This window comes from Leuresthes tenuis, unplaced genomic scaffold, assembly GCF_036924035.1.
Source record: "Leuresthes tenuis unplaced genomic scaffold, fLeuTen1.0.hap1 SCAF_10, whole genome shotgun sequence".
NCBI lineage: Eukaryota > Metazoa > Chordata > Actinopteri > Atheriniformes > Atherinopsidae > Leuresthes > Leuresthes tenuis.
Window position 1 is genome coordinate 20,135,183 of NW_027325364.1, and position 25,330 is coordinate 20,160,512.

The 25,330-nt window shown below is 40.3% G+C and overlaps 1 protein-coding gene across 5 annotated transcripts in view; it reads left to right on the top strand.

Moving 5' to 3' along the window:
* The window catches only part of triob (trio Rho guanine nucleotide exchange factor b), a 99,875-nt gene that overhangs the window by 24,503 nt on the left and 50,042 nt on the right, over positions 1-25,330 (top strand). For all 5 annotated transcript variants that reach the window (XM_072394650.1, XM_072394649.1, XM_072394646.1 and 2 more), the window contains 6 exons: positions 13,336-13,410; positions 15,047-15,161; positions 18,894-19,086; positions 20,326-20,430; positions 20,601-21,071; positions 22,511-22,633. In XM_072394650.1, coding sequence (XP_072250751.1) covers positions 13,336-13,410; positions 15,047-15,161; positions 18,894-19,086; positions 20,326-20,430; positions 20,601-21,071; positions 22,511-22,633 — 1,082 coding nt within the window. The remainder of the gene's footprint in view (positions 1-13,335; positions 13,411-15,046; positions 15,162-18,893; positions 19,087-20,325; positions 20,431-20,600; positions 21,072-22,510; positions 22,634-25,330) is intronic.

Consider the following 25,330-nt stretch of genomic DNA (forward strand, 5'->3'; position numbering starts at 1 on the left):
AGTTGCCTGGCTTGGAAAAGCAAGCTTTTCCTGGCAAAGTCAGGCCTCCTTTAAACGACTCACTGCCCGGTCATCATGTGAGCAAACACATGAAAAGAAATGACCTTATCAGACATTCCTGCTCGCGCTTGCTCGTGTCTCTCAAATTACTTGTGGGAGCAGCGTAATACCAAGCTGTTGATGGGTCAGAATTGTGAAACGGCCTCCTGAAAAACAAAGACTGCAGAGCCGTGTCCTCTCTGCTTTTTTTAACGAGACGATGCAGTGTCTCCAAATAGACTAAACTGCTGTAGTTTAGCATCTTTTGATAAGACACGAATCTGGTTTCATGCTGTCACAGTCACAAGCAGAATATGTCACATGTGCCATTTTAGTTACCAGATGAATTCACGCCAACTCTCTTCTCCACCTGCTTGTGTTAGCTTCTCCTAACGTGCTACAGACCCACCCAGCATATAGTCAGGACTGGTTGGTGCTGGTTCCTTCAATAATTCTTCATCCATAATATTGATGGCTGATATTGTTTTAAATGTCTCATATGAACATGTTAGCAAGGTGAAAAAGTGGATTTTTGTGAAGGGAGACCTTATGACTCACATTCACATATTGGCACAGCAATTACGTCTTTTTTTTTTTTAATCCCACCACCAAGAGAATGTATTTTGGCACTCCCACTGTATAAAAGCTTTAAGATAACACAAGGAGCTGGAATAGCAAAAATGAATCTGGTTGTTTTAGTAGTATAACACTTTTTATGAAGCAGTTTACAAAGAGATTTGACTGACAAAGCAAGAGAAGGGTACTGAGAGAGCAATTAAAAAAAAACTATCTAAAGCTAGACAAAGTCCAAGTTAAATTCTGATCAAGTTTAAATAAGATGACAAATGACATCTTCAACACAAGTTAAATAATAAAAAGAATGAAAAGGCATAGGGTAGAATCAAGTTGATGAAAATGTGATATTTCTTCTTTGGATCTCGGGGCCACATTCAGCTTTGCTTTAAAAGTTTTTTGGCTTCTGAAGGAGGACATTTCAGAACAACATTGCGATTTGCCAAAAAAGTGCTGGCAAATGATACAGTGGGTTACCAGTAGTGAGGCCTAGAGGAGCTCAAAGAACGTCTGTAGTCAATAGAGTTGGCCGAGGGAGGGCAGAGTGGAGATGAGATGAGATGAGAAGCAAAAAAAAAAAGAAGGGAAATTAAGAGATTTGTAAATTGCACTCAAAGCTCAGAGGTTGCTATTCAGGCCGACTAAGGTGTGAAAGGAATATTGAATAGCCAAGTCATTTCAGTAGACATAGCATCATAATAAGAACACATAAAGTACCTGTAATATTCCAAGTTAGATTTTAACTCTAACCTTACTACATGTGAAATAACTAAAGTCTGTATTTTATCAGGTGTTCGTTTCTTGGCTGAAGCCAGTTTTTTTTTTGGATGTGTTGTGTTGCACTGTTCTATTGTGAGAGCACAGATGTGACCACAGTGGTTCGTTATACACTGTTGAAACTTCGACTGCGTCCTTCTATGGTTACACACACAGCTCAGTGAAGCAACCTTCACATGCACATTCATACACTCTGTTGTACTGTATGGGTTGGATGGCCTTTCCAGAGCTGTTCTGCTCTCGTCTGACTGATAAGCTGCTCGTTTGAAGAGCTGTTAATTTGCAGGATATATTTAGGTGAAGAGGGAGATGTGCTTATTTTACTCATTCACCGTAAATGTCTGCTATAATGAAATATTAAAACATATCACAGTGTGGTCAAGGGTTGCATTTGGGTCATTATTCTTGAGTATAACAGTGTTTCTGTTCACGCCCCAGTGATCATGGCTGGTGCTGAAGTGACTATTTGATAAAGTGACTAGTTGATAAACAGATGATCAGTTTTGGCTTTTCAAATTCCTCTTTTAGGCAACTTCCTTCTTATTTGGACTATATAAACAACTTGAAAAATGGACAGATGACTCAAACACAACATTGTTTTATCGGAAGGCGCCTTCCTACAGATGAGCCATTGAACATTTTAGCACAGTGTGAGAGCTTGACTGTGATGTTGGTTTTCGTTTCCACCCTTTCTCATTTGTCATGACTTATTCATAACTTTTTTTTTGCTGTGCAGAGGGGTTAAGTTCAGGTCGAGGGGGTTGCGGTGGGAGCAAAGTGTTATTTTTGCTGTAAGCCACACTGTAACAACAACAATATGAGAAATGGGATGAAAGTTGAGCTCACCACAGTCCCCAGGCCCCCTGCCAACCCCCAGATGAAGGTCACAGAGCCGGAGCAGAACGGGGCAGAGGAGTTGCTTTGTGTGTGAGAAACAAAGAGAAAGACTGTTGCGTGTCGGTGAAAGAGTGTAAAGAAAAATAAAAAAAAGAGGAAAATACATAAACGAAAGGGACCTATAGTTGGATAGATGGAGAAAAAGAGAGCTCTCGGTCATCTTTTCACCCTGTTGCACTGGTGCAAAACACACTTGTTGTTGCTCTTGTCTGGGTTGTCAAAGCGATGCCGCCCTGTTCATAACAGCCTATCATAGACAGGAGCCTAAACAGTCGTAGTGCCCACAGCATGTGGAGAAGTGGCAGCTTGATATCCTCAGAAACAAAGAGAGGACGAACAAAAGTAGAGCACAAATGTTCATCTTCATGTGGAAGAAAAATCATGAACGTGGACTGTGCTCAGAATCAATTTTTAATCATCTAAGTCAGCTGTACAGTTTTTTTTCCCTCAACCTCTTTTTATTTTAAACAGAGTTGGCTCTGAAACAATAAAGACTAAATGCAAACTTAGAGAAAATGCTGCAAGCAGAATGTTAGGCAGTATCTTGCTGTGAACGCTGGCCGTGGACAACGTTGGCGCCTCAGTTACACTTGCTATTCTGAGTGTATAAATGTGTTCACGGTGACAGCTAAATGCAGTGCTCTGGGCTCAGTCCCAATCTCCCTCTCAGCCTAACTGATGTCACAGCTGCAGTGCTTGGGTTGTGACTTCACGAGGGCTTGAAAGGGTATAAAAAGGAGGAACGGGACATTCTATTGTCACGGCTCAAGTTGCCTGGAAACAACACATTACCACTGAAAAAAGAAAGTCACACATCCACCTTCTGGTTGTGTCAAATTGCTAGAAGTTGGGAAAACCTTGAACATTGTAAAACCTGTGCAAATTGAAAATACAAACACCTTTGCAAATCATGGAGTGATGAGCCACAACAGACTGTAGCTAAATGCTATCACTTACACACATAAAGGTCCTTTCAGATTTCTTCCCAGCATCACACATGTTTGGTTTGTGCATTACTTGGATGGTGCTCATCACAAAGAGATGACCTTGTAACGCACCGCACTTTTCACCCTCAATAGTCGCCATATTGGCTGCGTAACAGCAGGGGAGGCGCCACCAAGCAATTTTACATCACATATTCCAGTGCTAATGACTTATTCTGTGTGACTTTGTCCAGTGTTTATTAAAGAAAGAATAAAGATGCAGAAGACACAATAGCAAATAACGAAAAATGCAAGGGTCAGGTTCGAGAAGCCTTAATGACAAGCAAATCGATTTACTTCTTCCTGAGTTGATTATTGCAAATACTAATCTCTCACATACCAGTGAATGCAGCATCATGGTTGTAGGTAGCAAAAAGTTCAGATTTTTGTCAGACATTGATGATAAATGTGTTGTGGGGTTTGTTTGGTGTTATTGTGTGTTAAATGGTGTATTTGCTGTCGTGTTAGATTTGTGGTCATCGACTTGAAAAGTTGGAATTACTCACAAAGCTAGAGCAGCAGATGTTGTGACAGGCATTTCCACTGAGCTTTCCCTGTTTGGTTTAAGACAACACTACCAAGTAGTACACACGAAGAAAGTAGGTACATATTGCACATGGTATACTCCATGTGAGTCTCTTTATAAAGATATAGGAATTAAAACAAGGCGAGTACTTCACTGCCTATCAAAATCATCTAGTGGACATTCAGGGCTGCGAGTTTCCCAGAAGACACTGATGTTCTTCTCTCAGATTGCGGTAACGACTTTATGTTGCGCTGAGGTGAATTCACTCAAGGATGTACTGTGGCTTGTGCACTGCTTTGTGCTGGGCTTCTCTTAAAATGTAACCACAAACCTTTTAAGGTTGGATATCCGTCTGTCTGGTGGAGAACAATCCTGAGAGCTTTGCAAAGAGTGTTAGTCACAATGCAACCCAGAGAAGCACTTTTCTGAACACAAGCGTATGCTTACACACACACACACACACACACACATATATACATATGTATATATATATATATATATATATATATATATATATATATATATATATATATATACACCAAAGACCAATGTTAATGTATACATGTCAGTGTTGAATATACAACAAGAGCCTGGTTATTTGTGCTACCTACATAACTGCAAAGCTTGACTCACACAGACAGCAGTGAAAAACAATAGTGGCAGGGGGGGATCTGAAAGCTAGTGGACCGTCCTACAAGCAGCTCTACATATATAGAGTATAGTGGCCTCGTGAATGTATCCGCTCTGGCATTTCCTCTGTTTCAGCACTGTTCCCTAAAAGCTCCCCATATTCTCAGACCATCCAAGTACAGACAAACTTGGCCAAACCATGCTGAGCAGAGTGACAAATGCAGCCCAGCTCTCCCCTTTCACACATTCTCAGCTCTGACCCAGTGGTGAAGCACGAAAGAACAACTTAAAATCTATTGCAGTCAGAGACACTTTTAAGTTTTACAATTATGCATCTGTGTTTGAAGGGAAAAAAAACCTGATGAAAAAGCTTTTGCTGCATTTAAACTATTGAATACTGCTGAATGGTCAAGGGCTGTGCGTGCTCACATTAATATTATGATATAAAATCCATTTTGTATAGACTAAAGCTCCTAATCTCTGTATTTCACCACAGTTATCCTTTATAAGCAGCTGGAATGTGTGTTATTATGTTTGTTCTGAGATGATTGGGACATCAGCCAGGGGAATTGTACTGTAGTATTTCTACAGTGTTATTTAGCGGGCCTGATCTGCTCCACTACACACACAGCCAGCTTGTAATTGGTCTGAGTTTGAGGTTACGAGGTTACAAGCTAGAGGATTGGCATCGTGAGACATGCCAGGATGCACATATGCAGTATGCACTGTCTAGCCTGTGGTCTAAAGGATTGGAATCAAAGGGATTGGGCCTGTGAACTGAGGCCATGTGTTCCAGCTCTGTTGACAGACAATTCAGATATACAGTTGTAGCTCCGACTGGATTATGAGTTTGATGTTAACTACACTTAAATTGTACCTGGAGACAAGTCTGCAACCATAAATGATGGGAAAAAAGTAGGATTTCTTCTCTCGGTAAAGTTAAAAACTGGTACATTATAACGTCAGTCCTGGAGTCAGGAGGGAAAACGGAAATGAATTGGCATGCCTCTGCTGCACAGCTATGTCAGTTGGCAGATTTAGGCCACAGTCCTTGTGGTGTTATAAAGACAAGAAGGTCTAAGTGGAGGGAAACTGTGCCACGTCTTGCTCAGCCTCTGTGTCCTTCCTAATCATGTAGAGCAACAGGAGTGTAAATGCACGGTATCCACTGCTCTGACTCCATGAAGGAATTCTCACAGTGGCTACATTTACATGGAAAACAATATTAGACAATATAATGGTTGTGGTGTTGGTGTTAGTTGGTGTTAGTTGCAGAAGGTCTATTCATATTACCAACTGCATGTTACAGAGGATAGTCTGATTAATGACTAACTTTTTATGTCTCGCTTCAGCAATTGCAGTGTTTGCACCCATTCAAAGTTTAGACCACTGAAAACATTAACCTTGCCCCAAAGGTGCATGTTTTCTTTTTACATTAGCCTATGAACTCCGCCAGAGCTGATGTCACCCAGTCTTGTGATAGAAACAAGCAACCTAGTCCAAACAAGCCCAAAAGAAATCATGATGCTCTTGAAAACAAGCCCAAAGCTGCTCACGATAAGTAGATCCGGCTACTCCAGAGCCGGAAGAGGCTGAACAACCCCTGACTGTGCAACTTACTCCTAGAGGGGGTGCAGGATGTTCAAGGAGCAGCAGCAGAGTTCAAAACAAAGATAACATGCCACAAAGATAACATGCCATGATGCGTTCAGGGACCCTGGTGTAGTAGTGCTACTACTGACAGCTATTCTGAGAACAAGCTGGCACCCAGTAGGATTCCTGTATTAGTTAGTAAAAGAGGGAATCAAAACCAGTCAACTTGCTGAGTGAATCTATCTAATCTGTTAAAGGTACCACATACAACTCAGAATACAACAGAGACCAGTGTAAACTCCACAAAGCTAGCTTTACTTAATATTAGATCTCTGTTCAATAAGAGAATGCAGGAAAGCTGAAAGGAGGAAAACAAAGCTTCAAATTCACAATGAGCTGTACAAACAAAGCCTGCATAGTTATAATGATGAGCTGTGCAAAGCCAGAGAGCTGCATTTATCTGAAATGATTGATAAGAATGTCAACAATTCTCAAACTGTTTGCTATGATTGAAAAACTCACAAATCCTCCTAAACAGTCAAACCCAGACCTCCTCTCCACTGAGAAATGCAACGAATTTGCGAGGGATGCACCAGTATTGGTACCGATACCATGTGCGTTTACTCATTCTCAGTATTCATTAAAGTGTTTCGATACTACGGAACCGTTACCAGTGTGACAGGAGCTTAATTTTCCTGCAATGTGTTTGTGAAAGTTAAAATGTTAAAACAATATGTTGCACTTAGAGTAGTTTTATATTACTAAAATGCATATGCACTTGTATTTGGGTTGAATATGCCTAAAGAAAATAAAATGTGTTTAATTGTAAGAACTGTAATGGCCTTGATTAGTGCTCATATCGATACCCAGTATTGGCAAGTACTAAAAGGTAAGTACTTGTAAAATCCAAACAATCAGATAAAACATTCACGCCACATAGACAAACAAGAAAACTAATCTGTGTCTAAAACCTAGAAATAACCCTGATGTTATGTCACAATTTAATATTGTTGATTTAAAAATTCTAGAGGAAACCGTTTGCCATATGAAATCAACAACTTGCACTCTGGACATAATACCATCAGACTTTTTAAAAACAGTTTTTACCTCAGTTAGAAAGTGATCTCCTTCAAATAGTTAACAGCTCACTCGCATCAGGCATTTTTCCCAAGTCACTAAAGACAGCTGCCATTAAACCACTCCTAAAGAAGAGGACTCTAGTTGCCTCTATGATGAACAACTACAGATTTGTCTCTAACCACTCTTTTATATCCAAGATTATTTAGAAAGTTATATTTAACCAGCTCAACGACTTTCTGAATGAAAGTGGAAATCTTGATAACTTTCAATCAGGCTTCCAACATTATCACAGCACTGAAACAGCTCTGGTCAAAGTGTTAAACGACATCAGGTTGAATACTGATTCTAGTTATGTATCAGTCTTAGTTCTGTTGGATCCAGGCCATGACTTGTGGCCACGACTTGTGGAGTCCCCCAGGGGTCAGTTCTTGGAACTCTTCTGTTTAACTTGTATATGCTCCCTTTGGGTCAGAACTTTAACATCAATTATCACAGTTATGCAGACGATACACAACTTTATGTGTCTCTGTCACCAGACGACTGCAGCCTAGCAGATGTACTGTGTCAGTCTGTGGAGGAAATAAACACCTGGATGTGAGAATCTTCTACAATTAAATGAAGACAAAACTGATAATTCTGTTTGGTAGCAAAGAGAAGAAGGTCAGCATTGGTAAATACCTTGAAACTCAGGCCCTTACAATCACTGACCAAGTTGGTAACCTTGGATTGTTGATAGACTCAGATCTGACCTTCAGCAGCCACATCAAAGCTGTCACCAAGGCAGCTTTTGACCAACTCAGAAACATCAACAGAATTAAAGATTTTCTCTCCCAAAAAGACCAGGAGAAACTCATCCATGCATTCATCTCCAGTAGACTCGATTACTGTTATGGTCTTTTAAATGGACTTCCCAAAAAGAGCATTAAACATCTGCAGCTCATCCAGAACGCTGCTGCTAGAGTTTTAACCAGGATTAAGAGATCTGAACACATCACAACAGTTTTAAAATCTTTACACTGGCGTCCAGTCAGTCACAGAATAGATTTTAAAAGCCTACTGATGGTTTACAAATCCCAGAGCGGTTTAGGCCCAAAATACATTTGTGATATGTTCAGAGAATATAAACCCAGCAGAGCTCTTAGATCCAAGGATTCAGGTCAGCTGGTCCAGTCCAGAGTCCAGACTAAACACTGAGAAGCAGCATTTAGCTTTTATGCTGCAAACAAGTGGAACAAATTGTCAGTGGAGATTAAACTTTCACCAAATGTAGACATTTTTAAATCCAAGTTAAAAACATTTCTTTTCTCATGTGCCTATGCAGACTGTTGCTTGTTTTTTATCATTTTAATTCATTTGAATTATTTTATTTGTTTCTCTTTATATTATTTTAATGCTTCTTCCATTCCCTGCTGTAATGCTTTTTTTATTTGTAAAGCATTTTGAATTGTTTTGTACAAGAAATGTGCTATACAAATAAACTTGGCTTGACCTGACACACGTGCAGTTGTTTCTTTGTCCTGTAGTCATTATCTTGTATTCCTTGATACTGTGTAGATTTAGGGGCAGAGGTGTCTCTGTGAGCTTTGCCCTTTGTCTTCATTTCCTGCTTTTAATTGTGAAAATCTGTTAAAAAAAATAAAAAGAAAGAAAGTTCTAAATGTCACTGTAAAAGAAGAAAAACTTTAGAAAGAAAGAAAAAATTTCCTGGATGAAAATCATGCATTTCACCTCATTTGAGAGGGCACCAAGTGCACACTGACAGGTGAATGGATTGCCTTAATCATGAGTGTGTTATGAAGAAGCAGTCTGCGATTAAAAAGCTTTATTTTATGCTCAGCAGACTTGTAAAATGAAGGCCTGTGTGTAGTGAAGATGTGTCTGTAAGTGTGTGAAGTCAGAGGCGATGATGGGATTTCATGAATCACCATGTGTAGGGTAATACTTTGTTTTTTCCTGTGGCATATTCTGAGTTTTATTGCTGTATATAAACACGACTAAAATTAGGAAATGCTCCGTGGCTGTATGTGTAATTGTGGCATTGTGTCTATTTTACTGTGTTGACATTTCAAGTAATGGGCGGTCATACTTTGGAATCAACATACTTTTAACCAGCTGCAACACTTAAATAGAATCCTTCAAGTTAATTTTCACAATCTGTGCTGCAGATCGAAAACTCTTTTGACCGCCTCATATTTTTGTAGCATGAAGCATAAACCTGTGGTGCATGTATGTCCAGCTTTCTGCCAGATCTGGTCTGATTTGGTTTCAAAAGAGGTGCAGAGCAACAGTTTGAGCTGGGCTGCAGCACTTTAATATAGGTCAGGGCTGGCTGTGTGCCAGAGCCGGTATCTTACATAAACCGCCACTGTGAGGAATGTGTCTGGGCACACTTCACAGGAAACACACACGTACATGTGCTAACACACAAAGTGTGTGAGGTTTTTTTTTGTTCTGCCTGTGCCCTGTCGTGCTGATGTTTGATACACACTCGCGCGCGCACACACATACACATTTCCAATCATTTGTCATCTTTTTACCATGTTGGTTTGTCTGTTTTAGCTACAGAGAAGGTGATTGGATGAGAAACAGGTGCAGCAGGTTATACAGACACAGACAGGAGGATGATAAAAGCTCTGTGTGCATGTGAATGGCAAAGTAAGCCCGCTGCTATTCAGTTCTTGCATGGAAACAGGATGAAACCACTATTGCTATATCAGCCCCCTTGTTCCCCAGCTGGTTGTGACATCATTCATGCAGGCCAGTCTAGCTCTTGCCACAGTGAGCTAATGTGCTGTCACTCAAGCCTGTCTGTTGCTCTTAAGTCTCTCAGACTGTGGCTCAAATCAATATTGGAGGAGCCATTAAAACCAGGAGGAATTATTTAGCCATCGTCTTCTGAAGTCTCCCCTGTCCACACTATCATATTCGCAGTGTACTGATGTGCATTCTGTCATCACATACTTCATGATGCTCCCCCACTTGTATCATTTTCAGCCTGTGCCTCTCTGAGCCATTCATTTTTTATGTCTTTTCATCCATCAACTCTTTTTTTTTTTTTTCTGTAGTCTGTCCTCAGGTTATAACTCATTCCCAAGCTTGAAGAGGCAGTCTTAGTTTTGTGATCTAACTCACCACAAGTATCAAGATGTGAACCAAAAAGATATGCTTTAAGAGGAAAGTAATTTGAAGATTATGAATGATTCTCACTGTTGGCTCTTCGTTTGTGTGTGTATGTGTGTGTGCTTAATTCACACTTCTCAGTTATCTAACTACCATCTGATTACCTTTATTTCCATTTTCAGTATGATCCACTGTCAAAATGAATTGTCGAAGCAGCACTGTCCAACTGAGAAATTGTTAACTCTTTCCTCTAAAGGGTTTCTTTCCCTGTGTAAGTTTAGCACTATGCTTAGTGGCATTGCCATGCTAAAAGACGAAACTCTTTCCCAGTCTGAATTTTCTGGAGGCCTTTAGCCTCTTTTACATATACATATATCCGGGCTGGATTCACATGCATTGCACATCGTGCCGTATGTGAAAGTACAGAGGCGGAATGGGAGGGTCAAAGTCGATCTGACGCTGATACGCCTCTGAGCAGGCAAGGGAGGTGGTAACAGAGGCGGAATGATCCCGCCTCGTGTGTGCTTACACAATTCATCTCAGCACTGCTGAACTGCTAACTCTCCCCAATGGTGCTGTCTTCACTCGGCTTATTCCACGACACCGGCTTGATGTGTGAAACAACACAGCGATGCAGGGCTGATCCTTCTATATTTGGCATGTGAGAATTTCAAGGAGGAACAACAGCGGGTTGACAAAGCTGTGTTTTTTTGCACCAATGAGAAGCAATGTATGAAAGAGGCTTTAGTCTCCTCTGAGTGGATCATCTTTTCCTTATGCCTTGGGTAGATGCTCAGACATCTTTTGGTAAAATCCAACTCCGCTTTCTTGTTGTTTTCTTTACACAATGGGTATTTCAGGTCACTTTTTCATAAAGACCACCTTTTTGGAGTGTACAGCTTAAAGTGGCCCTGTGGAAAGATGATTCAGTCTCTGCTGTGGCGCTTTGCAGCTCCTTTGAGCTTACGTTTGTCTTCTTTGTTCCCTCTCTAGTAAATGCTCTCATGGCTCGTCTGTGAGCTTTGGTGGTTTGCCATTTCTTGGCAGGTTTGTTGTGGTGCAATATTCTTTCCATTTTGTGTTGATGGATTTAATGGTGCTCCATGGGATTACCAATGTTTATGATATGGTGCAATTGACATACTTCACAAAAGCCTTGATTTGTTTTGTGCCAAGTTCAGCTAAGTGTGGGGCTTCTTTTGACTTTGCATTAAAAGTTGATTTTGAGAACTGCATGCTAATGAATTAGCCATGATGTCCTGCTCACTTTCTACTGATATCATACTCAAAGTGCTGGCTGGCTAGTCACCCTCCATTTAAAACGTACGCTGAAAAGCCTTTGGGATGCTTGTGATTCATGGTCCCACATCAGGGAAAACTTGCCATATTTTTTGTCATACACAGCTCACCCATTTAGGGAAAATATGTGATGGGTCAGTTTAGCTGTCATTTCGAATTGAGCTCTTACTGAGCATATATAATTTTGCCCTCAGTCATACTACAGACGGCCGACCAATCACTTTATGTCGTCTTCCGAGTAAAGTGGAGTTGGAAAAATTCAGCACAGTCTGAGTGCAGGAATTGGAGGGGTTTGTTTTTGGAGAAACATTTGGTTTAATTAAATTCAGGAATTTGCAAGATGATAATAGAACTGAAGATTCTTGAGAATGAAAGTCAGAGGGCCTTGACAGCTTGCACCTGATGTATATGTTCCAGTGCACTGGTGGACATAATTATATCAAGACCTCTGAAGGTATTTGGCAGCAATAGATCATAATTGAAGGGTTCAAAGCAGAGGGGGAAAATGCATTAGTTTTTAAATTTAACTTTTTTTCCCCCTTAAAATCGAGTTTACCAGTTTGAAATTTTTCTTTCTATAGTTCCATTAATTCAAATCTCAAAACTTGTTACAAGTTGTAAATCAGCTAAATCTGAAAAATGCCAAAGCTTGTTAATACTTCTGCAGTGCTTTTGCATTCATTGGTCAAACCTGTCGATAGCATCATGGTTGATGGAAATTTTTGTCAGCATGACAGCTGTCACCTGTGCATTATTGTGCCATCCGGCCCTTCATGTCGACATTGTCCAGATTAATGCATCCGGTTATCAGTTGCTAAATGATACACAATAGTTAGAGGAATAAAGAAAATACCTGAACAGGTTGCATTCGTGACTGACTCCGACGCACCCAATAAGACAAGATGGTGTGTCTGTGTGTAGCTGCTGCATCGTTCTCCCTGGTATTAACCGGTGTGCCATCTGTTGAGGAGGCGAGGCAACAGGGCTGACATTTGAAGAACATACCAACAGACCAAGCAAGATGAGAGTGGAAAATTCCTTGTAAACCAGGCTAGGACTAAACATTTAGGGCTGTTCCTTCAAAAATAATAAAAAAAAAATTCTATTGCTGGACCTTTTTTGGAACCTATGAAAGACAGACCAATAAAACAGAGGCTTTGTTAGAAATTCAATTGATCTGCAGACAGTGTAATTGCTACATTCGAGCAGTAACACACACCATACTTGTTGCTTGCCCAGCCATGGTTAATCATGATGTTCAGCTATAAACAATCCATAAAGTCGCCTGTGTGCCCTGCACTTTGGTCCACAGATCTCAACACACTAATTAATTCACCACCTTCTGCCAGTTGCAGATTTATATGATGCAGGTTAGTGGCTGATATATAATGCAGATATCATGTTGCTGTATTTTTTGCTCCATTAAGGTAAGAACTGAAGCAAAAGAATGTGATCATTGCTGTTTGTCTTTTTGTTACATATTTGCAAGATGACGCCAAGCCCAGTTTAATTTAATGTGAGTATAGCTGGTGCATTGGCAAAAGTGAAACTCATTACATTTTGGTGCAGATAAGGAACATTTTCATTAATATGGTAAAATACAACACCGTCCTCAGCGAGGGATGAGCGCTCTTGGTATAGTTTGAATAATTTAGTAAGAAAAACAGATCAACTCCATAGTCTCTGTTTTCTTTCAGAAATCCATTCTGTACTTAAAAGGTCACTTTTCAAATAAATTCTATGTCAAATATATGTTGACTGATCATCAATAACAAAGTCACAGGTGTCAACTTATCGCAATTTTTCCTTGTGTTTCAGGGTTTCATCGCAATGAGGATATGAAGGCCATTGATGTGCTCCCCATCCTCAAGGAGAAGGTCGCCTTTCTCTCAGGTAAGTTACACTTACAGTAGATATCAGTGATATGATATTAACACTTTGTTCATCAAAACTGGCATTCACTGCAGTTTTAGTGAAGAGATATAATAAGTTCATGATCTGGTCAGTTAATTGAAATTTATACTCTGTTGTTATTTGAAGAGGCTGTTGTGTTTGCAAAGTGATGCTAGACGGGTTCATCAGAAGAGGCGATTGTTCAAAGTGAGGTCATCATGATCAGTAACACAAAAGAGAGGTTGCACTGGTGCAGTCATCGAGAAAAGGGCAGTTTGCATCCGTACATAACATACTGACTTGCTCATTTAGTTCTTTAACATGTTTTCTTTTAATTGATCTTAAGTAGATTCAGGATTATTTAAATCATCGTAGTTTGCTCTGTCGGCCAATATGCTGTTTAAAATGTTCAATAGATTTATTTATTACACTGAGATGAATACTTAAACACTATAGATTAGTTAATGACCAACTATCTTGTGGATCCATAAGTGATCAGTGAAGTGATCAATATGATATTAATAAAAAAATTAAAAAAGGCCTTATTTATACAAAAATTAAATGCCTTTTTGTGAAAACCTTCATTAAATTATTCAAATTTATAATAAACAAAAATATTTTCTTGTCCGTATTCCTATCATAAGAGTTTCAGAGAGGTGTTTCCCCTCGGTAATCATTACACATCTATTTCATGCGTAATCTCAAGGTTGCCAGCAAGTTTAGCAGAGTTGATGTTCGACTGGATCAGCTGCTCCAACTGCCTCGCAGCTGCTAGTTGTTTAAGCCAGTTAAAACTTTTAACCAACAACGGTGTCAAAACCATTCTGAATCAACTAGAAGCTGCCGCTGTAAGTAAAGTCAGCGCAAAGCCACTGACATCTCATTATATATACCTAGCTTAACAAAGCTGCACATGCTGACACACTTCCCTTGCAGGCTAAGATTGTCAGCGGTAACTACCTTGATTGACTAAGCAGCTTCAAAATGATGGTATAAAGTCACCAGCAGCAGCTAATTATACCCTGTTATTCAGTTAGCCTACCTCAACCACCAATCAAAGCATTTTGTAGCTGATGTTAAGCCTACAAGCTGAAGCTGTAGGGGGGGATTGTAAATCATTCAAGTTAAAAGACATTTGGGGTTTTTTTAGGCGCTTTTTTGTTTTTACCGCGAACATTAGGCACGACTGTGTGCAATTTGAGAACGTGTTTTTCTCTGTGCATTTGTGGTTCATGTGCCATTACCCACTTTGTCACCATGAGACCAATCTGACCCTGACTCTGCGGTTTGACTCAGAGTGACCATGACTAACTCCAGACAGATCCACAGATGGCACCCATATAAACTAAAAAGTCATCTCATAACACTGCTGCAATCTGTTCAGATTGTTTCTGGGGGTTATTTACTGCTAATTAAACTCTCTTGCCACATAAACAACTTTGTTTTGAAATCTTAATGAGCTCATCTGTTTTATTCAGTTTGCTCGTTGCAATTAGTTGAGCCACCCCCCCGCTGCTTTTTGAGGATTCCTGAATTTTTTAGCTGATTTAATCCTCGGTCTTTGACAGGCTGCTGAACAAGACATTGCTAACGGTCATATCAACCACTCCTTCTGTCGTCCTTATTTTGTACGAAGGTGGCAGAGACAGACGGGGAGGTCCAGTTCTCACCTTTCCAGCACGTAGCAACCATGACAGAATACGACCCGAGGACCTGCGCAGGCTTATAGCGTACCTGGCTACCATTCCCAGGTAGGAAGTGTACCCACCGACCAGTTTGCACACACTTGTGGACATGCACAAAAGCATACCCTGGGTTAGAGGAATGATTTGTTTTCTTTGAAGTGGGGCTGACATGAGTTAACATGATGACAACACGACATAGTTTACCCTTATCCCGTTTTATCTGTCTGAAATAAGACCCTCCTAAAGTTTCAAGTTTATTCTTAATTCTCCTTTACCTTTTATACAGCCACTTGTGATAAAGTAGCTGAAAGGACCAACATTGCTCCCGTAAAGCCACCTTTAATAAAAAGAGTCATTTTACTTTTGCTTGCCTGCCTCTGTTTCAGTCTGCTTTGCAGATTGTGTGACTTTGGTGCTTAAAAAACGATTATTGGGATCCAAACTAACACTTCAAAACACAGCAGTCGAGGTCTCCCACAAAGTATTGTAAGCTGCTCTGCAAATTGGTTTTCTGTCAACAAGGTATAGCAGTTAAAATATTATGTATTTAGCGGACATTGAGATGGCTTTTTTAAGGGGGGTAAAATATGCTTCCCTGCTAAGCCCATGTACAGTAGGATGTTACTTAGCTCCTCCCCGAACTGAGGCTGTACTGACTGCCATTGGTCTGTTATACTCTTACGAAAGCCCACTCCTGTATTTCCAAATGAGCGAACCATTCCTGGGATTTGAAACAGACTCATCTCCTACAGTCCTATTTAGAAAAACTGCACTCATCTCATTGTTTTCTTTGTGTCAGACTTTCCCACCTTGCTTGAATTTAAAAAAAAAAAAAAAAAAACAGGGAAAAAAACCTGAGGCTATAAAGAGCTGCGATTGTTTAAGTTTGGATTGTTGAAGCAGATTCACCGCCCTTTCTCCCTTTTTCTCCTTTTCCCCTCTTTAATTTGCTTTTAGCTCCCTAGAAACGCGATTCTCTCTTTTATGCAGCCATAACCCTCGTCTATCCCCCTCTCTTTGTCCAGAGTTGTAATAAATCTCAAAACTTCATGAACATCTATTAGTCTCTTAAATCTGTTGACTTTTCTTTTCGGCTCCCCTGTTTTCTGTGTTGTGTGAAAACTCCACACATGGAGCCACAGGAGGTACCTGCAAAGTGGTGGTGCGTGTACTTCTGTGCAGGTCGAGCTTCAACTCTAAAAATACCTTTAATACGCTTCTCTGGGCTGTTTTGTTTTCAATAAGCTGTGACTGGCTTGGAGGGCAGCTTGCACTCCTCTGTTTTGTGGCCTCTCGTCGCCCCTGTCCTACACTCCCTGCTGCTTTGCAGGTGTAATACTTTGAAGACTGTAGTGCTTTTAAGTAGAGTTTGGGGACTTTTCTGGAGGTGTGAGGTGGTTCAGCTTGTTTTAGACAAAGACTATGTCCATGTTTACTGCTTTTTTTGTTGTTGTTCTGAGAGGAAAATAAACGATCACAACTGTGCCTTCTTTTTTTTCCACCCTTGTATAAAGTAGTTTTTTTTTTTTCAGTATTTACAGTCAACAATAGGTTATGGCTGCTGCGCCCTCTCTCAGTTCCAAAGTTTTATGTATCTGAACATACGGTATTCAACTGGTCCTTACTGGGTCTTAAAATGAGGTAAATACACCCACAGAACAGCACGTGATGTATTATACTGTCGTTATTTATTTTGGCCAGCTCTTGCTTTTTAGAGTTGTTTCAGATCATTTAAGTTTAAAGATTTTCATTTGTCCCTTAGGTTCCTGCCCCAGCATTTCCGTCCGGTTGAGTATTGTACTTTGACTGGACTATCACAACACCGTGATTCTTTTCCTTTTCAGACATCCTCTTGTAGATTTACTGCTGTGCTTGGGATCATTGTGCTGTTGCATGACCCAATTTTAGCCAAGCTTTGGCTGTCCGACAGATGGCCTCACATTTGATTCCAGCATGCTTTGGTATACAGAGGAGTTCATGGTCGACTCATTGACTGCAAGGTGCCCAGGTCCAGTGGCTGCTAAATAAACCCAAATCATCACCCCTTGACCACCATCTTGCTTGACAATTGATACAAGTTGTTGGAGGATGATATGCTTTAGTCCCATCTGTTCAAAGGACATTCCTTTGAGAAGTCTTGTGGTTTGTTTCGATGTAACTTTGCCATGTTCTTATTGGAGAGAATAGGCTTTCTCCTGCAACCCTTCCAAACAAGGCACACTCCAGTTTCTTTTTCTAACGGTACGGTCATGAACTTCAACGTCTAACGTGCTGAGGCCTGTAGAGTCTGAGATGTAGCTCTTGGTCTTTTTTTTTTGGTCTGACCTACCTTGGAGAGAATCCGCTCCTGGAAAGATGGTGACTCCCAAGAATGTTAGAATGTTTCCCTCCTAAATGTTTCCTGGTAAAATCATAATTATGGAAGAAAATAAAAAAGTATGTTTACTCGTTTTGGCTTTTTGCACTTTTCAAAAAGGACTTGATGCGTATCAGGGAAACAAAAAAAAAAAAAATCTTCCCCTATTTATATTATATGTGGTGTTATAAAATATTTAAGTAATTCCTCAAAAATAACTCTCACCATTTTCTTCTTTCAGATGTATATGTTGTATTTTTTTCTCCACGAGCTTCATTACCAGTCAAGACTACTATGTCTTCTACTTTGGCGACGTCAGCACAGGTTCTCGAGCAAAGTTGCCTATAACGCCACCCACTGGCGATGCTGCACATTCTCGTTTACCTGCTTCATGGAAACAAGTCTGATTTACATTAGAATAGCCTCACAACAAAAACAGCTTCAGATTTGCTTCGATGGTGAATGTAATCTTGGCTACTGCTCGTTCCCTTTGTTACTCCTTGGCATACACGGCTGAGTAACAGCAGACCAGCAAACTGCCAAAACCTCTGCTTTTATAGAGGTGGGCACGCTTTCTTGAAATCAGTTAACCAACTGCATTTGATTAGCAGCACCTGGCTGCTACTTACCCTCTTAACTCCTATAGAAGCTGTGTTTAGAGTTTTTTACACAGTGCTTCTGCCTTTTTGGCTTAGTTTTTATGAAATGGAACACTAGTTTAACAGTGCCCTTATTTAAAGAATCAATATCTACAGTAAATTTCAGTTAAGTAAATAGCTGAATTTCTTCAAAAAGAGAGAAAAAAACGTTCATCAGAGGTGACAGGCCTGTTATCCCCCTTTGTGACTGAGAAGTATTTCGACTCAGAGGGAGGCTGGCCTCTTCTTTTCTTCCTGTCTAAATATTTCTATTCTATCTTTTTTTTTTACCCCCCTCCTCTGTGTCAGCTCTGCCTCTCTCTCTCTCTCTCTTTCTCTCTCTCATTCGCTCTCCTCTCCTCTCCCTCCTCTCTCTGTTCTGTTTTCCTCTACCCATTTGGCCATCGAACTGTTTTCAGAGAGTGAGGTCAGAGTGAGATAGAGCAGGAGGGCCTGTGTCTGTTTCTGTGTCCTAGCGAGGCACATTAAGAATAAAGCCTTTAATACTGAGAAACAACCTTTTATGGACTTGTACAGCAGCATGACTCCTGGTGAGTAGCAGTGGAAATTTCGGTGCCTGAATGTTTTAACTCTCTTTTTTTCCTCTCCAGATGCTGTTGAGAACAAGACCTCTTTGCTTAAATCTTCCCAGCTATGACAGACTTTTGACAAAATAGTTTTTTTTTTTTTTTTTTGGGGGGGGGGGGGGGGGTGCTTTCATATTAGAATTCTATTATATTTCGATGGTATCATTTGTTCTCCTAACCATTTGTCCTGGAATCGTCTTTTGAATGTTTTCTGCAGTGAGGAGGTGGCCAGACATGGCTTCACAGTCATTGTGGACATGCGCGGTTCTAAGTGGGACAGCATCAAGCCACTGCTGAAGATCCTGCAAGAATCTTTCCCTTCTTGTATACACGTTGCCCTCATCATAAAACCAGACAACTTCTGGCAAAAGCAGAGGACCAACTTTGGCAGCTCCAAGTTTGAATTCGAGGTGGGTGATGCTCTTTTTCTGCTACAAAAACGATCATTATTTCAACATTTGTAGCCAGGATTTTGTTGATATCTTTGTGACGTACTGTTATCCTCTTTTCATGTATACTAGTTTATGATTTCTCTGTTGTATTGATTTCCACGACAGTGTTCGTTACATCAGAATACTGCATTTTTCGAGTGAACACATTTTTTATTTGTTGCTAGTTTAGCGTAGCTATCGGCCTCACTTTATCAGCTCTAATTGGACTGCTGCTCTGTGACAGTGGCACTATTCTGTCCCATGTGGGCTTGTGTTGCTGGTATATTTAGTCCTGACCCAGTTACCATGGAAACTGGATATATAGGACATGGCAAAGAATTTCAACTTAACAGAATTTAGTTCTAGGAGATGTCACTTTTTTTTATGATTTCCTACACGTACTGTCTGAGTTGCACGCAGAGACAACCACAATATGGCGAGTTTGATTCTCTTAGATTGGCTGCAAAGTTCAGGACCGGGGGAGGCAGTCAAGATGTTTTCCTCTTTCGCACCAAATCCTGTCAAGTTTTCACAACTGCAGGTCATTACAGAAGTACAAGATCATGTTTTCACAGCGCACAGCTCCTTGCTACTAATGTAAATGTTTACAGCTTCACCGGCTTACATGCAGCTTACAGGAAACTGACACCGAAGCATCTACGCAGGGGATAACCCACTGTTTCTTAATCGAGACAAATTAATTAGCAATTTTTGTTTAGACTTCCTTAAAAAGGGTCAAGAGTCTGTTAGGCCTGTCTGTTAAATATTTACACGGCGTCGGATCTAGCCTCAGATCTGCCCATCTAGTTTGTGTTTTGACTCCGTCTGCCTCACCCCGTTCAAGCTCACCTTTCTGTTTTTAGATCCTAAGAGTTTGAATTCCTGTATTTCCATCTTATTAATGATAACATGAATGTTGTTTGGGTTTTTTTGTCACCACACCTATCTAAACAGCTGACATGTGGACCTGCTGATTCTGCACATTCTTTTCATGATCTCAGTTTAACGATGGGAAATATTTTGAAAAGTTAGCATTGGATTAGGTGGTGAATGGTGTTAATGATGACTGTGTAACTTGTGGTGTTTTTTTTCCCCTTTGTCCATTCTCAACCTTTTCACTTCCTGTCCTTGTTCATTTCTCTTTTTCCTTTTCCTTTTCTCTTTCTTTTGAATATCTCTTCTGATTTCATTTGTCTCGCATACATCTACGTGTCCCAGACGGTAATGGTCTCCTTAGAGGGTTTAACCAAAATTGTGGACCCATCGCAGCTGACAGCTGACTTCGAGGGCAGCTTAGAGTACAACCATGATGACTGGATTGAGGTTCTAAAGCTTTCTCCATTTGTTTCCTGTATTGTTCTAGAGCCTATATGTTTTTATGTTTAATTTAGAAAACAGCACCCCAAGATTTGATGTGCAACTTTTGTCTTAGTCAGACAATAGAGTTCAATAGAATTTCCAGTTTAGAAAGTGAGTGTTTACTCTTATTCCAGGTGCGACTGTCATTTGAGACTTTTGCCAGCGATGCAGCGCGAGCTTTGGCACGTCTGGAAGAGCTCCAGGAAACTTTGTCCCAGCGTGATCTGCCACGGGACTTGGAAGGGGCTCGACGTCTCATGGAAGAGCATGCTGCTTTGAAGAAAAGGGCCACGAAAGCGTCCATCGAGGAGCTGGACACACAGGGGCGAAGGCTGCTCCAAAGACTACAGTTGCAGACTGCAGGGAGCGGGAATAGCAGTGAAAGTGGCTACGGTAACCGTGGTGGTGGAGCCAGTGGAGATTCTAACGACCATCATCATGGTCTCCATGCACATGCTGATGCACACAATCTAGTGGCAAAAGTGACTGCTTTGTTGGATAAGCTCCACGGGACGCGACAGAATCTGCAGCAGCTGTGGCACATGAGGAAGCTGAAACTGGACCAGTGTTTCCAGCTGCGACTGTTTGAACAGGATGCTGAGAAGGTCAGAGTGCCTTTCTCTTCTTTTGTGAACATGTTTCACATGTGCTTTACCCTGCCTATTATTTGTTTTAGGAAAATAAGAGTTCAAATCAGCTGGATCCGGACTGACACCCTGCACTCTCATGTTCAAAGTGTCAGTAACCCGTTACAAACTAATCTGCTGCGTGAGGCTGCTCGACAGGTTTAGCCGGGTATATGAAAGCATAACATTTGAAGCATTACAATCAATGTTCATCTCTATGATTACCAAGGTTGTGTATGCATAAGGTAGTAAAATCGTATCATATATTTTGCATCATAAGGTACATTTATGGCCAGTGTTATTATGAAACATTATTTAAAGTATTCAAATTTTATAAATTTATAAAATTTATAAATACTTTCTTGATATGATCATCATTTATCATTTGTAACAAAAATTGCAACAAAAATGTATCCAATTTCAATCTAAATTGTGAAAATGGGTGCAAAGAATAGAAGTGATAGGATATGGGAAAACTGAAAGACAGAGTGAGTAATAACCAACTGATTTGATGCACTTCTCCTTTCGTCTTAAACACCGTAACACGTCATTTATCATTCACAACAACAAGCACAATGTATTGCTTTGAGTCTTGGTGCAGGGAGGAAGAGGAAGGAGGTTCATGCATAGGTGCAAGATGTCCTCATCCTTCAACTGTTACAGTCGAGTCCCAAGCTGTGTTTTTTTTATTCACCATCCCAGGGGAAAAAACTTTGCCTTCAGTATAGACTTTTAGTGCAACGTGACCATGAAGCAATCCTTTGATGACATGTGCTCACTCTAAAGGATAATCGAATGCGGTTGATAATGAATTCAATCTGGTTGATTATCAGAGCAACAGTTCTTCTAATAAAATGTCATCAAACTTCCACTCCATCACTCCATTTTGAAATCCCTGCACATTTTTACCACTTTCATTATTAACCTGTTGTATTGGATTGCTTTATATTATCGTTGATTTAGTTTTCGTGTCATTATTTTTTAATCGCTTCCACCGCTGAGGCAACTTTCTAAACACATTTCTGAGCAATTTCCTGAACTGAAATGATGAACGATCTTTGTAACAATTCGAATGGGTTTTAAACTAATCAAGTTACTCGATAAACTATTACTTCTCTTTTTATTTACGTCCTGTCTTTTCAATTCACATACGTTATCATCACCTCCATTTCTTTTATTGAATTTCCACTCTGCCATTTATAAGGAACACACGCAGCTTGTTGTTTTTCTTCCACTTGTAGCAAAGAACGATGCCTCGAAAGATCAGTGGAGAGATGAGATGAAAGGCTTTGTGTTATTTCAAACCCCAAGCACAGGCCCTCTTATTCTCACCGCTGTTCGGCACAAGATGGAAAGGTTTTTCTTTGAAACGCCTACTACAAAACTAACTGCATTCTTTCCACCTCTCCGTTGCCTAGATGTTCGATTGGATCATGCACAACAAGGGGCTCTTCCTCACCAGTTACACAGAGATCGGAGGGAACCACCAGCATGCTGTTGAGCTGCAGACGCAGCACAACCACTTTGCTATGAACTGCATGGTAAGGCACAGTCTTTCTTCTTGCCTTGCTCAGATACGCGGACATTAACACGCTCACATAAAGGAAATGCAGTCACAAACCATCACTATGACAGTTATTCACTGCAGTATTAAAAAGCTGCTCATCTTTGGACAGCCACCACACAGACCCTCACAGCTTCTTTATCCTGGTTCATCCTCTCCATTAGGCTGTGACTTGCTGTAGATTGATATTTTCCTGTTCTCATTGTTCTCACAATATTCTGCTGCTTTTTTGTGGGTTTTTTTCCAAGCCTCCATTCTGTCCCGCTCCGTCATGTCTTTTCATGGGAGCACTTCCTGTAATTGACCATATTGCCTCTGTGCCTCTCCCACATTTGATTCCTGGTCTCTACTTCTCAAATCCACCTCCCATCAGCTCATGCTGATGACTAATAAGTGTAGCTTTGGACATTATGGTGCCATTCTGTGAAATATTCTCACTGCTGTTTCTCTGCCATGTCTAATCAAGACATTTATCATTTGCACATGTATCGTATCCAAGACTGATTTTGTGACAGCAAGTTTGCTTTGGAATAAAACTGGCTTCAAAACTATCTGAAGTGGTGAAATAAGTAGCCCATTAGACTTGGACAGCAGCACCCCTATAGCAAAAGTTCTGCAGGACCTATGGCCTTGCTGCAGCTTCAGTAACCAAGCAGTTACCCCTGAGAGAACAGTGGTAGAAAACACTAATGGAACTGCAGTGTACTTGCACATATTTCCGCAGTGTGCATACACACACAGGCACAGTCAAGTTAAGTCTGAGTGACCACCGCCCCCTCCACCCATTCTTCCACAGGAAGCTGCGTTTCCCCTTCCTGTTGCCTGTGCCGCTGAATGGAAATACACAGTTTGTGAGTTTGTGTGTTCGTCTGCAGAGACCGCCCATGTCCTCTTATTCATGTATGTTTTCTCCATTATGTAGAATATTTTAATGAGAGGAAGAACAACGGAAAACAGCATAAGTAGTGAATTTTGCCAGTTGGTAGTGAATGAACATTGGCACCAGTTACTTTACATTTTACCGTCCATGGAGATTTTTTACTTTTATGCCCCCTGTGGGAGTCACTTCACAAATGCAGTTGGTGAATTCTGTTGACCAACAACATTTTAGACATCTTTTAACATTTATAGCTCATGAACTAATCTTGGATGCCTTTTCTTATAGATCTTGTTTGATTGAGGAGCACAGATTTAAGATAATTACAGTCATAAAATACATTAACCCGTTATTTTCCCGTTATGCTGATTGTGTGGTACAGAGCTGTCGCACAATCAGTCACCAGGAATTATTGGATAAGGCTCCTTCCACCGCTCTATTTTCTGTAGTTTCTTTTTCTTTTAGTTGTTTCTTCCAAAGCCTTAACGAATGTTCTACTCTGACTGAATGATTAACAGACATTGTTTTTCACTGTATCCTCAATTTTAACTGTAACAAATTGAACTCGTAAGCCCAAGTGTAATTTTCAACCGAAAACATATTCAGATGGAAGTTGGTCCAAAGTTCTCCTCTTTCGAATTCTTACAAAATCCCAATATCCATTGGTTTTACTGTCCTTACCACCTCTTAAATTTCATTCGATGAGCAGGAAGACAAAATTCAAGGGTAGTAAAGAAAGAAAAAGAATTTAGAAGTATTTATTTTTATTAAAGCTTTTTAAAGTATTTTATTAAGTATTTAAGTATGTATATTTAGTGACATCCTATTATACAAGTATATAAAGCCAGTGCACATAGGAATTGTTAAAAAGCAGACAATAAGTACAATGAATCTGCACATAAAATGATTCTACATGAAAAATGCTGAAAAAATACATAAACATATAATCATTGACATGCAATCTCAGCGAGTGGTTGTCTCTACATTTTTTAATATATTCTGCATGCACAGGGGCGTTCTTTCCTAGCATCAGACTAACATCGGCAAGATGAATGGTACGGGTAAAAAGCAGGATCCACCACGCATGCTGCTGAAATACAGAAAGAATGAGCCGTTTCTCATGTGCTCCTGTCAAGATAGATAAAGTTGCTATTTTAGATTATGCCACTTCACAGCCTTAATATTTTTCATATGCACGTGTTCAAACACGGAATTAAAAAATGCGATCCTCACCTCGAGCACATGATGATTGACAATGAACAGTTCATTCCCTGAAAGACAGCCAGGGAACTCGGCAGTGGAAATGCGATAGACTGGCCTTGACATGTTTCTCAAGTTCCCTTCAAAGATGAGCAATCCAATGGTATATGGCTTTTGTAAACATTTTCTGCATGAATTTGTGCTGTTCGTTGTCACTTTACTACGTTTAAGCATACGTTTGTTGACAACTCACCTAGTTCCCCCCTCAGTCGATTGTTTTCTTCAAGCAGTGAGTCTCTTTTTTCCGTCACTCTCTGGTGTGTCCCAGCGAATCTATTGTCTGTTTATGAGGGAGACAGCAGGTAAGCATTTTCGATGTATCTGACAGCTCATTGCTGCATACATTGTTTTACTTTTTTACCACCCATTGCAAAGTGGAAGTGTGCAAGTGCACCGAACACAAAACGTCTGCTGTGTGTTAAATGTTTTGATAATGCGTAGGCAAAGAAAAAAAAAAGTTTACTCACTGAAGAGGCTCAGAGCAATCAGGCCTGCAATTACCAGGATGCTCAGCACCACCAGCCCCACTGTAGCATA